Below are 11,617 nucleotides of genomic sequence, written 5' to 3'. Positions count from 1 at the left end.
CTTTTTCTCATTTTGTTATTTATCACACAGTGCCTTATTGTTGTTCTGTTTTCCAAAATCTTATCAAAGAAGTTCTATTGTTTTTCACCTTTATATTACAAGAGTCACTCAAGATCTGCCAGGAGGTTTTTATTATCACAATAGTTTTTTTAATATTCTTTAAATACTATCCATTCCTTATTGATCTTCTGCATCGGGTATCCTCTAACTCTCCCTGTCATCCTTGCCAATTATAAGCATTGTATCATTTTAACCTGCCATTCAGTTTTTGTATGGGGTCTTTTCACTTTTCCAATTCTTCGCCACCAGGATCCTGGCTGCTTTTGTTGCGTACGTGAAGAGTGGTCTGCTATTTTTTAAAATTTCTGTTGACATTATTCCTAAAAAGAAGGCTTCTGGTCTGGTCTCTTTGTAAATGGAAATTTTAGTATCTTTTTTAATTCATTACTGTATATATGATGTCCCAAAAATCTCTTATACTCTTACATTCCCACCACATATGCATATATGAACTTTTACCCTTTTTGCATCTCCAGCACACTTCTGATCTATTTTAACACAATTTGGTCGGGGTAAGGTGCCATCTGTACATCATTTTCATGATGTTCTCTCTAAGATTATAGCATGCTGTAAACTTCATGTCCACCTTCCATAATTTCTCCCACTGGTTCATGTGAATATTATATCCAGGTTCTTGGGCCCAACGCACCATCACCCCTTTCTTTTACCTTTTCTTTTACCTCCCACTCAATGTTGTTGTTGTTGTTTAGTCGTTTAGTTGTGTCCAACTCTTCGTGACCCCATGGACCAAAGCACGCCAGGCACTCAAGATATAGATTGTACATTTTTGAAATAAAATTTCCTTTGGATTGGATTACTTCTTTTTCCAAATCTGATGTCTTATTTTTAAATCCTTTTTTTAATCTATACTTAATCTTTCATTTAATTGAAAATATTGTAACTAATCCGTCAGGTACAACCTAATTTCTTCAAACTTCTTCAGTGTCAATTTGTTATTGTTTTCTTCTAATATTCTATACATTGGCCAGTCTCCTTTCATATTTTTCTTTTTTACTGCCATGGCTTCTGTCGGTGAGGTCCACCAGGGGGTCTTAGGTTCTAGTATTTATATTTTCTCCCATATTCTATGGGATTTTGTCACTATATGGTTTTTTTAAAAACTGTGTACTGTCAGCTTCTCATAGGCTAAATACGTGTGCCACAAAAATAAAATCCACTGAATTAAATGGTACTTACTCCATAGTGTGTTTAGGATCGTAGTCTTAATTTAAAAAATGAAATAAAAAATAAGCTTTCCTTGCAGTTGTGGCTGTAAATGCCTATTTTATTCAGTTGTATTTTATCCTTTTCAGATACTCTCCAAACAGCTCTGAGACTTTGGTAATCATCCAGTTTTGGTTAACCTGTTCAGAGGAGAGGATTGATCACATCAGGTCAATTACCTACTTAGTTCAATCTGTTATAAAACAAGACTGACTACAGAAATGAAAGCCTCTCTTCTATCTGAGATGCATTGGTGACACTTTCCTATCACAGGCCTTGGGTGACAGTCCATTAACCTAAAAACACCTCTTCATGAGTAACAGGCCATATAACAGTATTGTGGACAAGAGGGACCAGATGCTGTGGCAGAGACAGGTACCAACTTTATTCCCGTATCTAGTTTAACATAATTATTACAGGAGCTAAGAATGTCAATACAACCTGAGGGGCTAATTCACCTGCTCATCTTCCAAAGTAATATATGCCATCAGTTGCCTTCTAGCTGGTCTATGCAAAAGAATGAATGAGCACAAATCTGAAATGGCAGTATAGAAAAGCCAAAGAGGGAACATTTCAGCTTCTCAGGATGCTCTGTCACTGACCTTAAGGTGTTCATTATTGAATGAAGTGACCTCAAACCATGAGACCATTGTATTACAATGCACCAATGCTATTATTTGCAGATGGAATCAGTACAATAGGTGCTGGGTTTATGTTTTTTTAAACCACAGTGGATGTGCTAAAAACTGGCTTACCAGTGCAAGGATGTCTGTGTTATCAACTACTGTCTTTGGTGCATCATTGCAGTTTAAAAGGTCATTATCCTCAACTGTATAATTCAGCATTTAGTTTCCCTCTGATCTCTTTTTCCAAACTCCCCACCAATTGTGTCCCTGCAACTCAGGATAACCCTTTATGCATCCAATGAAGTGAATTATATGGTGTGTGTCATAATAAATTTGTTAATCTTTCAGGTGCTACAAGACTCTTCTGTTGGTTTTGCAGGATTGAAAAGATTCCCCCTGCACCAATTTTACAAATGATTGCTTACCGATTGAAATGGTGATCTGAAAAGGCCATTGTGAAATGGGTACTAACTTTTGTGCTAGATTCTACTGCCTCAAATGAATGGCATCTCAGCCCGTGGTCTTTATCTTGCAGGTCATGATTACAACATCTGATTGTGCTTAAATAAGAAAGAAACTCTGATCTCCCTCACCCCCTGCTTTGTGAAACACCTTGTCTGGTGAAGAGTTCTGGAGAGCTTGCCATACTTGTTTGGCATTCCTGTTGGTTTCAATAAACACATTACCCTACTGTGGATTGTGGAGTTGTTGTTGTTGTTGTTGTTGTTGTTTTCTAATGGGCCAGCATGCCTACTTTTGCTTTTAATTGAGCTTATTTACAACTGATAGAGTACTCTTCATCTCCACTACTTTTGCCTACTTTTGCTTTTAATTGAGCTTATTTACAATGGATAGAGTACTCTTCATCTCCAAGAGAAAGCAGCTTTTTTTTTTTTTTTAGGGATGAGGGACATACAGAATCAGTATAGACTGAGTGCATCTTCTGAAGGGAAGGATATGGTTGGTTTGTTAGCTATTTTATTCATAGATCTCTTGTATCACATCTAATTTGTGCATATGTGACCACCTTTCTGTATATGAGGTCTGTTTAGGAGAATGCCAGGTTTTCCAAGCATTCTGCTCTACACTGTAGCCAACCATATCACTATGCAATACCAAAAGCAGGACACAGGTCAGGTGAGTACCCTTTCGTCCTGTTTTTTCCCAGCAATTGATATGCCTCTGATAGCATATATCCATAACGATCAGTAGCCACTGATAGTCTTAGCATTCATGAATTTGCCTAATCTCTTGAGAAAGCCATCTAGGTTGGCAGCCATTATCACATCTTGAGTAATTCCAGGGCTGTGCTTACACACACACACACACACACACACACACACAGACAGACAGACAGATGTGGACCCAGATCAGCCCTATCCCAACCTAGGTCACACCCAACCCAGATCTGGTCCTATATCAGGGTAGGACTAAAGGGGCAGGGCAGGGTAGGACAAATCCACTCGATTCAGTTTGATCTGCCCAATCTAGTGCCCAGCCCCATTAAATTCCATAGTGCAGTGTTGAGAAATATAGTGGACTGGGCAGGTGAGGTATTATGACGTGGATTTGTAATATATTCCAAGCCTAAAGCCTATATCTCAGTGAATGGAGTAAATTCAGACTCATGCAGATTATTACCAAGGAGGAGACAGGGGACTCCCCTGAGAAGGAGGCTAGTTCACCAACACAGGAGCCAGATACATGGCGAAACGTGACTCAAAGAAATAGGAGGCACACAACTTCATTGTCCAGAAAGTTTGAGAAGCAACAAGAGGAACAGCCATTTTAGATCTGGTCCTAACCAATGTTGATGACCTGGTTAGTGGGGTAGAAGTGGAAGGATCATTAGGCGCTCTTCTGAAGTTTACTATACAGCGGAAAGTAGCAGCCAAGCATACTAGGACTCAATTTCTTGACTTTAAGAAAGCCGACTTCATAAAACTTAGGGAAGTGCTGGGTGAGATCCCATGGACAGTAATACTAAAAGGAAAGGGAGTTCATGATGGCTGGGAGTTTGTTAAGAGGGAGATAGTAAAAGCACAACTTCAGGCAATACCAATGAGACGGAAACATGGAAGGTGCCTAAAGAAGCCAGGGTGGCTATCTAAAGAACTTTTAAGTGAGTTAACATTAAAAAAGGATGTGTACAAAAAATGGAAAAGGGGGGAAACCACCAAAGAGGAATTCAAACAAATAGCCAGCACGTGTAGACACAAAGTCAGAAAAGCTAAAGCACAGAATGAACTCAGGCTTGCTAGAGAGGTTAAAAGCAACAAAAAAGGTTTTTATGGTTATGTTCGTAGCAAAAGGAAGAACAAAGTAACAGTGGGGTCACTCAGAGGAGAAGATGGTGACATGCAAACAGGGGACACAGAAAGGGCTGGATTTCTGAAAAATAAATCATGTCAGACTAACCTGATCTCGTTTTTTGACAGAATTACAAGCCTGGTAGATGAAGGGAACGCAGTGGATGTAGCCTACCTTGATTTCAGCAAGGCATTTGACAAGGTGCCCCATGATATTCTTGTAAAGAAGCTGGTAAAATGTGGTCTTGACTATGCTACCACTCAGTGCATTTGTAACTGGCTGACTGACTGAACCCAAAGGGTGCTCATCAATGGTTCCTCTTCATCCTGGAGAAGAGTGACTAGTGGGGTGCCACAGGGTTCTGTCTTGGGCCTGGTCTTATTCAACATCTTTATCAACGACTTGGATGATGGACTCAAGGGCATCCTGATCAAATTTGCAGATGACACCAAACTGGGAGGGGTGGCTAACACCCCAGAGGACAGGATCACACTTCAAAATGACCTTGACAGATTAGAGAACTTAGCCAAAACAAACAAGATGAATTTTAACAGGGAGAAATGTAAAGTATTGCACAAAAAATGAGAGGCACAAATACAAGATGGGTGACACCTGGCTTGAGAGCAGTACATGTGAAAAGGATCTAGGAGTCTTGGTTGACCACGAATTTGACATGAGCCAACAGTGTGACGCGGCAGCTAAAAAAGCCAATGCAATTCTGGGCTGCATCAATAGGAGTATAGCATCTAGATCAAGGGAAGTAATAGTGCCACTGTATTCTGCTTTGGTCAGACCTCACCTGGAGTACTGTGTCCAGTTCTGGGCACCACAGTTCAAGAAGGACACTGACAAACTGGAACGTGTCCAGAGGAGGGCAACCAAAATGGTCAAAGGCCTGGAAACAATGCCTTATGAGGAACGGCTAAGGGAGCTGGGCATGTTTAGCCTGGAGAAGAGGAGGTTAAGGGGTGATATGATAGCAATGTTCAAATATATAAAAGGATGTCACATAGAGGAGGGAGAAAGGTTGCTTTCTGCTGCTCCAGAGAAGCGGACATGGAGCAATGGTTCCAAACTACAAGAAAGAAGATTCCACCTAAACATTAGGAAGAACTTCCTGACAGTAAGAGCTGTTTGACAGTGGAATTTGCTGCCAAGGAGTGTGGTGGAATCTCCTTCTTTGGAGGTCTTTAAGCAGAGGCTTGACAACCATATGTCAGGAGTGCTCTGTTGGTGTTTCCTGCTTGGCAGGGGGTTGGACTAGATGGCCCTTGTGGTCTCTTCTAACTCTATGTAGAGGTACTCAGCAGAGATGTCCTCTATCCCCACTGCTGTTCGCACTTTCCATTGACCCATTAGCAGAACCATTTAGATCATAATGATATGCCAATAATGTAGCATTATTTGTGGAAAAACCCTGAAAAAACCATTTGGAGATGTCTTAGGCTTTGATAGATTTATACTCTTAGGCTCAGTTGTTTCAGGGTTTTTGCTGGGCGGCGGGCGGGGAGCATGTTGCAGCTGTTGTTGATTTGGTTGTGTATTAGTAAGTTCAGTGGGACTACTTCTAAATTAGTTGTCCTAAGAGGGTCCAATTTAGAATCTAAAATCAACTGACTTATTTTATTATGACTAAACCTGGTTAAATCAAGGCTGAACGGCACAGAAGGCAAACTGTATTGGGCACAATCTAGTTCACAGGCAACTTCATTGAAGCTTCACTGAAGGCAGTAGAGCACAAAACGGGGGGGGGGGGGGGATTAAGAGCAAGAAAATGAAATAAAGTGTTCACAATATCCCCCCACAAAGTTTTTAATAGATATAAATGCCCATGTTGCAGGCTAAGGCACATACAAGTTAAACTTAAATGTCTCTAAAGCTTTGGAGAGCAACTTAACACACTCATGGTAGAAAAATCAATTAAACCTTATATCCCCATCTCAAACTTCTGTGTTTTAAAAAATGGAAGACTCATGAATGGAAACCAAACTTATTAACACAGAAAAGTGTTACTAAATCAGTTTATAGCAGGATCTACAAATATACTTTTGCATACAAAGAAAATACAGCAACTTCCCACCACATTTATTGCCACCTACTCTAGCCTCAGATACAGAGACTTAAAAAGAAAAGGCAAGGGACAGAAAGCCATTGGCACATTAAAATGTGTTTCAGGAATTTTCAGCCATTAGTAGACCTGACCTTTTATCTCTAGAACCACATGTACCACACAACTGAAATTTTTCTATGGGAAAATTAAGCTTGCACACAGGAAAGTGAATGTTTCAGTAAATGGAAAGTTAAAAGAAGACTCCAGACAAGCTATTAAAAGAACAAACTTTATTCAAAACATCCAAGTCATACATTAAAAGGCATTAAAAGAGGGAACTTGGAAAATATGTACAGGATAGCAAGGAAGGAGTTGGGATGCTAATCTGGAACCTGACTTAAAGAGAAAAACTGAGAGTCCGAAGCACTTCCATCAACATTCAGCATTTGTCCAGGATTTGTAGCTGAATAATTCCCCGTTGCAGACCAGGGAGTGTAAGTGCTTGATGCCATGAAGAAGTTCCCAGCTGATGGTGGAGGCTGCCTCACCACCTCCGCACCGTAATATGGAACTGGGCAGTTGCTCGCCTGGGAAGTCTCATAAAGCCCAGGTCCACAAAAAGCAGCTTGGTGGTAATAAGCAGGGTTCAATTCCGGGGAGCTCTGCTGTTGCGGGGCACACTCTCCTGGTTGCGTGTTGTTGAGAGGTGGCTGCCACAACCCTGCTCCTCCATAGCTTTCAGCATAATGCAAGTTGTGTGGCTGACAATATTGTTCCACATGAATATTTTGGCTGCTTGCTGGACTGCTTCTTGGGCTGCTGTCCAGGCTGCTTCTTGGACAGGTTCTCTCACTGTGGCTATAAGGAGCTGCAGAAGGGTTCCCGATCCTTATCCTGGAACCTATCGTCTTTGGTGTTCTGGCCCTTCTGTTTTGAAACCAGACCTGAACAGAAGAAAGGAGAGAACCAATACAGAAGACATTGTTACCATGAATATGTCTTTTTGATCCAACAGAGAGAATTACATTTAATAAATTATGCTTATTCCTCTGGGGTTTTTCTTTAGTTCTCTGCAGCATTTGTCTACTATCTTCAGCTCCGCATTCATATATCCCATGTTCATAATCTCCAGTTACTGTTAAATATAAACCTTCTAAGTTGGAATGACTAAATGCTGCTATTTGGCTGTATTTTGTTCTGCAGTATCAGAAAAAGCCACCTTTAAAAGCTGCACAAGTGTACAGTTCCACAAGACTCGCTTTACTGAAGTATAACCTGTGGATGTGAGCTTCACATGTAAGAAATTGTCAAGCATTTGTTAAAGCCAAGTGGATGCCTGCATACAAGACTTAACATCTCTGTGTGCATTTGTGCTGGAAGGCAACACTTCATGCCTGGCAATTGTTTTAAAAATTCCATAAACTTAGCAATAGTAATTTTAAATGGCTCACTCAGATGACCTACCCATTTGTTGTGCCCTGTTTGGGGTCTTCTGCCACAGCCTCCCAAGTGTCCTGGGGGTAATGGACTAGGCAGGGAACGGTTTATATACTAAAGGGTTTATATTTTCTAAATGCCAATTTCTCTGTAGGAGAGAACTAAGTACTTGCTCAACTTTTGCCAGAAAAAGCAATGCAGCTTAACTCGTTTTAGTCTCCCCAGTGCAAGCTGCTTATGCCTGCAGTCCTCTGCACATTACCTTGCGAGTTAGTGTTAACTGGATCAGGTTGCAAAGGCAGCCTATAAAACCAGATTTAATGTACTTTTAGCACTAAGCCCATCCATTGCAGAAATTAGATTTCTAAACTGGGTCTCTGAAGATTTTTAAGAATGATTTAAACCCAGAAACCACGATACGCCCCCCCCAAAAAAAACACACACCAAGAAAGAGGAACTTAGCTCTTGAACAAGGCGCCTTTCATGATAAGCTGATTATTCTGAGCGTTTCAAATTGTTCCAGTATGTGCGGTTTAGGGAAGTCTTGGGAGCCCCCACCATCCCGATTCTTACGTGCACACGATCTTCTTCAACTCCAATGCACCTCGCCAGCGCCTCCCTAGTCTCGTATCCGGGGTACCGGTTCTCTTCAAATGACTTTTTAAGGAGCTCGACGTGAGATGGGCTGAAAACAGTCCTTTTTCGCCTTTCTCCTCTGACTTTGGGGTAGCTTCCTCCTGAGAAAAGACAAAGCGGCAAATCTGAACGAAGCGCTCGGCATAAACTGAACCGGCGCTTGCAGATCTTCCTCCCTGAATTGGTTTTGGCATGGACACTAATTTTAAACAAACCCCGGGTTGCTCGGAGCAAGGCTTGCATGAAAACAAACCAAAGAATTTTAAGTAAGAAGTTTACGCTCTTATTTCTATGCCTGCCATCGTTTTCCGTAGCCGATCCTAACCACGATTACTGGGAAATTTAATCCCGTTTATGTGAAAGGTTTTTATCAATCAGAAAATGTGTGTGTAAATTCTTCATGCAGTAAAATGCAGTAAATGTTTCATGCTCACAAGTAAAGATGTGCAAACCAATCTTGCGAAATGTTTCCAACCGAAGACATTTGAGCCCCTGTGTAATCCCTCCACGGCTACCACAAATGGGTCTTTCCTATACCCTGATCCTGACTCAGAAACAAAAACACCCTTCATTTATAAAAACCGTTGAATTTATAACCCTTAATTTATATCATTCATTTGAGCATTTTTTTAAAGGCAAGTGAACTAAAAATCGTTTTAACAATCCTCTATTCTTACCTTGGCTGTTGGTAGTTTTCATCTTGCAAAAGCGCTGCCTCGCTCTCTTCCAACAAAGCTGCTTTTCGCTTCCACAAAGTCCCCTTGCTCCTCAAGGCCCGCTCCAGGTTTCTGGAGTTCGGCGCCTTTATAGCCCCTCCTGGCTGCCCATTGGCCGGCGCGTTTTCCTTGGAGAGAAGCGCTCCAATGGGGAGGCGGCTTTTGGGGAGGAGCGAGTTTCAAGTTCACTTTTCAAGCGCTGCTTGACCAATCTAGATGGACTGGAGCGCACCCTTCCCTTGGCATCACCCCTTAGCAAAACTGGAAAATAGCCCCATAGGCTTGGAGATTAGTGTGCACAGTTGAAGGGAATTGAGAGGATGGGTTGAGGAGCGAGAGAGCCAGACAGAACTGTGGTTTATTTTAAAAAAATATTATTATGAGGCTTTAATTTTACATACAGAGATGCGCCAAGACTTAGGCATGTTGAAAGGCATGTTGGGCTTTGCCCAAGAAGCCAAGACACTCTGAGCAAGTACACTCTGAAACCCCCTGCCTTTTGAGATGAAGCAGGCGCCTTCACTGTACCCTTTTTGGCGCCTGCTATAAACTTTGTTTCCTTTCCTTTACCTTTAGCTGCCATGCCTTTTAATCGGTGGTTTTAGTTTAACTGTAATTGCATTTTGCATGTTTTTCACTTTGACTTTTATCGATCATGTTCATGCTTTCGTAAGCCGCTTAGAGGTTTTCGTTAAGGTTAGGCGGTGCAAAAACTTGAAGGGAAGAATGTGAGTAACACCATTGCAAATAAAGGGAAGGCAAACTGCTCTTGCCAAGAAGTCCGTAGGTCTTTCAAGCCCAAGCGGTTGATGTTAGATGCTCAGAGTATTCAGCCCCGGACAGACGTCGCAACCAAATCCTGAATCTACACAGTCTCAAGGCACTGTCGCTTGTAACTGCAAGGGGGTTGCATTCTCTTTCTTTCTTTCTTCTTCTTTTATTAATGATGCTTCCTTTCTTGTTCACTTCAACTATTTCTCTTTCTGTCTTTCTATCCCCACAACTTTCACATGGCCATCTTCCTCTGCCTTTCAGGGACTTTCGGCATCCAAATAGCTTGCCGCTCCACCCTGCACCCGGGGCAGAATAGTTGCCTCCGATCCTCAAAGGAACTGAAAACTTTCTGCACCCTTCCAGCTCATACAATGCATGTTCCCAGTCCCTGGCAGTTTGTTAATCAAGAATGGTTCTCTGATGGTACATTCTTTGTTATTTTTGCATAAGATAATTAAAACAAGGGACCCTCCCTAGGTGTATCTATAAACCCTAATCTTAAGTATGCTGACTCAGAATCGGCAAGGAAACTTTGTTTCGAGTAAGAACTACATGTTTTACGGCTGAAAAAAAAGCTTCCGTGAAGGTTGGGGGCGTTACAGAAAGATGTGGAAACCTCAGCAAACATATCAGTACTGTCTCAGGAAAGATTATCCCTGAACAAAAGAGGGCTCACATTGGGGGTGGGAGAGACACAGTGAAATGTCTCTAATTTCTGCCATCATCATCGCTTAGAAGCCCGGTGTATTTCTGAAGAAGGCAATTGATTTAAATATGTATTCCTGTAAGGTACTTACAGTAGGGACTAGCAGAATTTCCTGGAAAACATTTACTTGTATCCTTTGGGATACAATACGTTGCGATCTATCTCAACATATTCTTCATCATAGCGGTGGAACATCTACCTAGAATATAAGGGGGTTCTTATTCGTTCCAGAATATAGAAATGTGTCCAAACTAATTTGCTTCAAAATTTTCTTATTTTGGAAGGGAGATTTAGGATGCTGTGCTAGCCTAACTTACTTGGGACTTAGGACCTACTTCTGAGTAGGCATGGTTAAGGTTGCTCTGTTAACAGCATTCCCAATATTGTGTATTTTGGTGTGCTGGTGAAAAGCTGCAAACTGTACCACATGGGTTACTGTTGTGTGATTTTTATAGAGTTAAAAGTATAATACTTATTTGTCTGCTATATAACTTTCTGTTTGTTTGTTTGCTTGATTGATTGATTTAGATTCCACCCTTCATCACAGTATCTCAGGACAGTTCACAAGACTGATAAATAGATAGATAGATAGATAGATAGATAGATAGATGATAGATAGATAGATATATATAGATAGATAAAACTTTATTCGCATTAGCGGAGTCTATAACCTGAAGCGCCTGTAACATTAAAATCTAGGGATTGCGGCACGTATTAGCTGTGAAGTAGCCTTTTATTTTTGATTCATCAACCTTGGAATCCAAGTATGTCTGTTTATGATGATATGTGAAGTGGATTCCAGACCATTTATACTTGATAGTAAATATTTCCAGACAATTTGGCCTCGGCTAGGGACATTAATCTTCCATTTTTGAGAATCGTACTTCTGTCTCACTTGACAGTCCTGTGAGGCTCCCACAATAAATGAATAAAAAGCTCACAATCAAGCTGATTTCCAAGTCACGTCATCCTCAGTATTCGTTTCGTATCTCAAAATGGGACAAAGATATGGTCTTCCCAAGAGGGTTACCAAACCGGGGACTGGGGGTGCAATGGTGCTCTTGAGGACTTCCTCTGG

General features: G+C 41.2%; 1 protein-coding gene across 1 annotated transcript; it reads right to left on the bottom strand.

The window, feature by feature from the left end:
- Window positions 1-6,545: 6,545 nt before the first annotated feature.
- Window positions 6,546-9,410, bottom strand: LOC307215923 (uncharacterized protein). Its single transcript, XM_079975753.1, has 3 exons — window positions 9,021-9,410; window positions 8,281-8,444; window positions 6,546-7,214 (listed from the first exon to the last, which is right to left on the bottom strand). The coding sequence occupies exons 1-3, from the start codon at window positions 9,040-9,042 to the stop codon at window positions 6,651-6,653; spliced, it is 750 nt and encodes a 249-aa protein (XP_079831879.1). The 5' UTR covers window positions 9,043-9,410; the 3' UTR covers window positions 6,546-6,650.
- Between the last annotated feature and the right edge of the window lie 2,207 nt (window positions 9,411-11,617).

This window comes from Podarcis cretensis, assembly GCF_951804945.1.
Source record: "Podarcis cretensis genome assembly, chromosome: 5".
NCBI classification, from domain to species: Eukaryota; Metazoa; Chordata; class Lepidosauria; order Squamata; family Lacertidae; genus Podarcis; species Podarcis cretensis.
Note: the sequence above shows the minus strand (reverse complement) of the source record. Positions and strands in the feature narration are given on the sequence as shown.

Bases quoted from the DNA above. Each gene is read 5' to 3' on its own strand.
- LOC307215923 (XM_079975753.1), bottom strand. From the start codon at position 9,042: ATGAAAACTACCAACAGCCAAG. The intron at 8,445-9,020 runs GTAAGAATAGAG...GTCTTTTCTCAG, and splicing joins GAAAACTACCAACAGCCAAG to GAGGAAGCTACCCCAAAGTC. The intron at 7,215-8,280 runs GTAAGAATCGGG...TCTTCTGTTCAG, and splicing joins TTGAAGAAGATCGTGTGCAC to GTCTGGTTTCAAAACAGAAG.